At 46.7% G+C, this 6,000-nt stretch overlaps 1 protein-coding gene across 1 annotated transcript; it reads right to left on the reverse strand.

The window, feature by feature from the left end:
• Positions 1-524: 524 nt before the first annotated feature.
• Positions 525-2,081, reverse strand: DCS_04646 (uncharacterized protein; the record flags this gene model as incomplete). The annotated part of the gene is made up of 1 exon (XM_040801953.1): positions 525-2,081. The coding sequence occupies one exon, from the start codon at positions 2,079-2,081 to the stop codon at positions 525-527; it is 1,557 nt and encodes a 518-aa protein (XP_040656986.1).
• Positions 2,082-6,000: the final 3,919 nt, after the last annotated feature.

Genomic DNA, 6,000 nt, shown 5'->3' on the forward strand with positions numbered 1-6,000 from the left:
TATTCGTTTGGTTTCAATTCCAAGAACATTAACCAGCCATGATAACATATTTTCGTTGTATTCGAGGAGACAGATTTACCAAGATACTGATACACTCTGATAACTTATGAAGGTGATTGTAGTTATTCTTGTCCCCATGTTTTACACCAGGCAGCATTGTATCAGACCCGGGTGGGCGAGAGCGAGTTCCTTACTTTCGAGTGGCCATTGCTACGTTCCAGCTTGGAATTTGCTGCTAGGTACTCGTACGCGAACAAAAGTCAACTGTAATGCGATCAATGCCACGTGTTGTGAAATCTCAACCCTTCTTCAATGGAAAGGAAATTTCGTCAAGATAAGAAGAGATATAGGCTTTTAGAGAGATTATTTAATATTCAGTCAAACTAACAAGCTCCAATACAAAATCAAACGAAGAACGGGAGAGTGGCCATTATGTTGTTATAGACACGAGAAATACTTCTTGGTCTTCATCCGTACTCCCATAAATCGAAGAGAGACAAGGGGTTTCAATGATGGTCGTAACCTTACATGATTTTAATGCCGCCCAAATCCGCATCGTGACTAGACCTACGCTGCTCCCTTGCCCCTCCGAAATGTGTCTTATGGCTTAAGCCGACCGCCAGGGCTGACATAGCGCTGCCAGCAAGAAACCAATATTCAAATGACATGATATTGGAAGGCTCATCACCAGACTTTTCAGTTGGCATCAACATAGGCATGTTTCGCAGGTAGAATAAACCAGAAATGACGAAAATAGCCGAGACGTGGCCCAGAGCTAGCTTGATATCAGCAGTAGCATGCTTCAACAGGCCAGGAATCCATCTTGCGACGTGATGGAAGGCCGCGATGACGGGATTCACGCCAGCCACAAGGATAACGCTGCAGAGACCGATATTCAATGTCGATGCCCAGAAAAGAGCGCTGTAGCCAGGTAGTTTTGCATGAAGGAAAGCACCGCAGAGGAGGTTAAGAGGATCGTATGGGACGTTGCGAGGAAGGAAAGATGTGCGCCAGCCGAGCGCAAGAGGTGCCAAAATGACTCGATAGAAGCAGTATATCATGAGAAGGAACCATGGTTGGAGAATCTTTTTGATCGTTGACGAGGTGTGCGTGATATCTGCGTGCTGGCTTCTCATAAGCGCAAGGGAGGAAGTCAAGAACGTCTCCCTAGCCTCGAGGTCCGACACCTCCACTCGCAACGAAGCGGCTTCTTCGTCTTGCTTCCTTTGGAAACTAAAACTCTTCATCCAGCGGGGTTGAAGCAAGTACTTGGGCGCCGAGTCGCGCTCCTTGGCCTCCAGAACCCGCAGTACGTTTCGCTTGGGAAACAGCATTTCGCGAACCTCGGTCAACTCGGATAATGCTGCCGCCAAGGTCGACTCGGTAATGTTGTGTCGTTTCCAGGAAACACTAGCAGTGTGCCACAGGATGGACAAGGCTGAAATTCCAGTAAGGAAAGCCAATAGGAGAACGGAATTGCGAAGAAGCTCGTCAAAGTATGGTTTTGAAACCGCATTGAGGAGTGTGAATCCGTAGAGTAGGGTCTGAAGAGTCATGGCGAAAGTGAACAACGCCGTGCGGCCAAGACGCCAGAAAATGAAAGAGCATGTTCCAATGAGGAACAACTGTATTCCACGAGCGGCCCAGTTCAGTCTCCTCCAATTTGCCGATGTGAAAATCCAGTGGGCGCCGACGACTAGAAAGCGAAATTGCAGATAAGGTGCCAAGACGAAAAGTAGGCCGATCAAAGAGGTTTGTATGACTTGGTATGCCTGACTTTCTGATGGCGCGTCGATCAAGTTGGCAAACTTCGCAACGGTCAAAAGGACCATCGTCGACGATAGTGCACTGATTGTGCCGAAAACCAACGCGCTTGCTACTTCCCCGAAGCTTCTCGATTCATAAACTAAGCGGCGCTCTGATAGGGGTTCACCAGATTTTGACATGTCTTGCCCAGCGAGTGCCTCCTTGTCTGCATGATGCAAGGTTGGATTGCGCTTTGGGAGAACAGATTTAACGGTAATGGCGTCGATGGCGATGAAAACTGCCGCGAAAGGCAGAATGGAGTATGGTGAAGCCATTGATTCTGGATTTGTACGATGCGGAATAAATGGATTTTCCAGCTGCTCTTCGGCGAGAAGATGAAATTCAATTTATACGACGATTTGCACAGATGCAGATGATCGTGTAGCTTGCCCTTGTGGAAATTGTGAGGTGGGCTTAAAAAGGGACTGTCATAAATGTCCAGAATGTGTGAACGAGACTGGATGCGCAGTGCAAGGGCCAGATGCAGCACTTCCTGTCTCGACAGGACGAATGTGGTTCGTTGGAGGACGTTCAGCGGGTGAGAAAGGAGGTGATGTGCTGTCTTATACGATCCTTACATGAAGTGAAAAACGCGTACCACAATAACCTTTTTACTAACACTTCTTTTGGGCAAGAATTTGACGGCCACATGTTACCATGTACGCCATTGTCAATGCAAACTGAGCCGCAATCCGAATGCGGAGGGTTCAATGGGCTGAGGGAAGGATTGCGGGTAAGACGCGGAAAGCTTATTCACAAATGCGGTGCCACGCTAACACACCTTTCCTCTCAGCTGAATACTCGCTTCGAAGAATTGGGGTAAAAAGTCCATCGTACCATGGCCGCATTTCCGTCAGTGAGAAACACATGGCCGGTGGCGGAGATGTACTGATCACATTGCAAGAAGTTTCGTTCGTTTCGTATTTTTTTTTCATGTTGGTAAGAAATGGGAAGTGCCGCTGTTGCTGTAAAGAACGTGCCGGTTCCCGTTGTCTCGGGTGGCACCACGAGGAAACAAGTGCGCCGTAAAACAGAATCTTATCCATCAATACTCATCATTGACTGGTCACGCGGGAACGGAGTGTGTGTGGGTGCGATAATGTGTGACGTGTTGCGTGCTGGGAAGAAAGACACCGTGTCAATTCATACGGACTTGCCTCTCGTCTCGTTGAGACTTGTTGGAAGTGACGACGACAGCATATAGCGGGGTAATAGGGGACAGTGGTATGTACTACAGTTCTATAGTTCAGCGCGAACTAAACAAACGTAGTAATGCTTCAACGTCCCTAAAACTCATTCATCGTAAACTCCACTGCAAGAATTCTGCGAATATCTATCTGTCCAGAATGAAAGCGTGAGCGCGGATGCTCGGTAAGAGAAAACTGTATTGAAATGTTCCGTCCATACATGGTGCTTGAGGCATGATGGGTGAATTGTTTCACCCCGGAGCAGCTACGTTGGACTTGGTCGCTGAGCCAACTGGATTCCTTCCTGGATCGATCATGGTAATTTCAGCAACTGCTTTGGTGCTCCCTGGCAGACCAGCGAGAAAGTCCAAGGGCGATTGATTCTGGACCCCTGATACTGCGAGATTGATCAGCAAGATGGTGCTCCACGTTACGATCGCGAACAAGCCGAACTGCGAATCGTGAGATCGATCTCCCCCACCCTCGTCGTGCTCGTGTATCCGCCCCTCCCAAGGTACTAGCGATCAACCTGGCCGGGTGGGACGTTTGTGGCTAAAGTGTAACTCAAGCTAGGAACGCTAGTTGGTATTTCGGGTCTGTTAGGGCTGCTATGAGGAAGTTCGTTGCCCGTACTATTGGAAATCAACATACGCTAAAAAGTCGACAACAGACCAACATTACTGTTCGGTCATTAATACGTGGTTGACGCCAAGCTGGCGCATTCGAGTTTGCAACTTCATCGAACTGCCAAGAACGCAGGGCGATGGTTTGGGTGACCAGGCACACGAATGCATTACCAGAGCTCGCCCAACACTATGACATAGTTGGAAGTATACCCATTAGACTGGCTTTTCGACTGATCGGCATCATTATTGTGGGACAATACGCAGTCAAGCATGAGTTGCCAGCATCCGTTTCAATGTGAGGGGACTCGGAATAGAAATGGTTATTGCAAAGAATATGGCTAGGGCTGGTTAGGTGCTTGTCGACACCCGTAAAATTCTCTCTGGGTGGTATTATTACAGCTCGTGTGATTATGCGAGCCACGGATTGATTGAGGTTTCTCGCTCGTTGCGGTCCCTGCATCAAAACCTGACAGACACTCGATGAACCCCTGCCGGATCGCTGTTCATGACCGAATCGAGACGTTTGACAAAACCATGAAGTGCTCTCTCTGGATCCAGGTCTTTGTTGCGTGGATCAAGATTCTTTTGCTGTTGGCTTGGGGACGACAACATGATGCACCGACTTCGCCAGAATCAGTATTCCAATATGGCCATTATTTTAACAGATTGCCCACCTGAATATACTTTACGATTCGCGAGATTGAATCCAACATACACCACAAAGATTTACGTTGGAAAAAGACTTCCGTCGACATTATATTGCTATTTGATCGCAGATGATAAAGGTATGACTGCCTTGAAGCAGTTGCATGACGTACGCTAATGAGCTTCGCTACCCATCAACTCAACAACACAGAAACCATTCCTTTGTCCCAGTTGCCCATATTGCATAAATGCACTATACATTTGAACGACATTGGGACAACTACTCTCACTGAATCACTCAACGAAGCAACACCCATGCATTCGGAAGGGTGTGGAGCCTGATTCAAATTCAAGGCCAAGGCCCCGGCGGTGTATAATGCTCACAAGAAGCCAGACCGATTACACGGATAGCTTGTTTGTATTCGATTGTCCTGCAGAGATCATCTGCAACATCAAACTGGATTGTTGAGAGATGACTGGGTAGTCATTTCAAGCGCCAACGCTGCATTGTAATTAATACCACCAACTTGTGTTGAGACTGAGACCCATTGACCAAGGAATATCAAGTATCTCAAAATGTGCGAAAAGTCTAGCATTTAAAGGTGGCGAGCCAGAAGTAAAATATAAATTATCATGGTCCAACTTGGTCGTCGCCGCAGGAATATTACAAAATTCGGCTTCCATGAGCGTCGCAAACTGGATTCAGAATATCAAGCACCTAATCACTCGAATTCTGTCTCTCAGAGTTTGATAAGGATTGCGGTCTCAATTTCGCCAAGGTAAGAACTCATCAATCAACGCAAGGCAGTATAGAATAAGCGTTTCTATATCCTCGAGATCGAAATCACGTCAAGCTTCCATCCTCGAAAATTCTATCTAGCTGCAAACTATCCTCCGTTATCACCTGCAGATAGTGTACGTACATCGCTATCGGTCAGAGCATCCAACAATGTTGGCCTTCATGCGCGTTCCTGCCTTCAACTGCTATCAATTCCTGCCTTCGCTGCTATCAATTCCTCACAATTCTGTATATTGTCATGAGCGAACTTTAGATGGCTGGTTCTGACCTGACTTGTTGTCCTCAAAAGTTCAAGATTTCTCAGTTTCGGTGAAAACTTGGTGATGTTCCATTGCTCAATGCAATTTCACAACTCTCGCCTACTTGATGATCGATGCAGTGTTCCTATTATAATATCCGGTATGCTGAGGAAGTATACCCACACTCCGCCTAATTTTCTACCTTGAAAATGCAGCCTCTACAATTTGTATTGTAATTGCATGTTGGTATCGTATGGGCAGCTGTGATGCTGAACATGTGCCCTCTGAGCCATTGCATAACGTCGTAGCTTCCTTGTCGCGTCATGGCGAAACTGGCATTCAAGTCTGAATGGTGTCAGAAGACCGAAGTGATATATCTGGTATTTCTACGAGGTAATTGGCCTGAAATTTCTTTTAGAGTAGTGTAGAACCTTGAATTTGACGAGAGGTAGCTGAAATATTTCGATCAACGAGTGGCAATCATGCAGTGTTTTGGATGTTTACCCGACGCAGCATTTACGAAGCAGAATCGAGAAACATTGGCATGGTTTTTCAAGAGAATACTCGCCATACATACAATTGCCATCATTTGAAACGTTCCATATTTGATGGTGTGATGAAAAGGATATTACCTGGACTCTCTCTGGGCGATTTATTAGCTGGCTGATACTCTTCACCTACACAGACGACTTCTCCTC

Source organism: Drechmeria coniospora, chromosome 02, assembly GCF_001625195.1.
Source record: "Drechmeria coniospora strain ARSEF 6962 chromosome 02, whole genome shotgun sequence".
NCBI classification, from domain to species: Eukaryota; Fungi; Ascomycota; class Sordariomycetes; order Hypocreales; family Ophiocordycipitaceae; genus Drechmeria; species Drechmeria coniospora.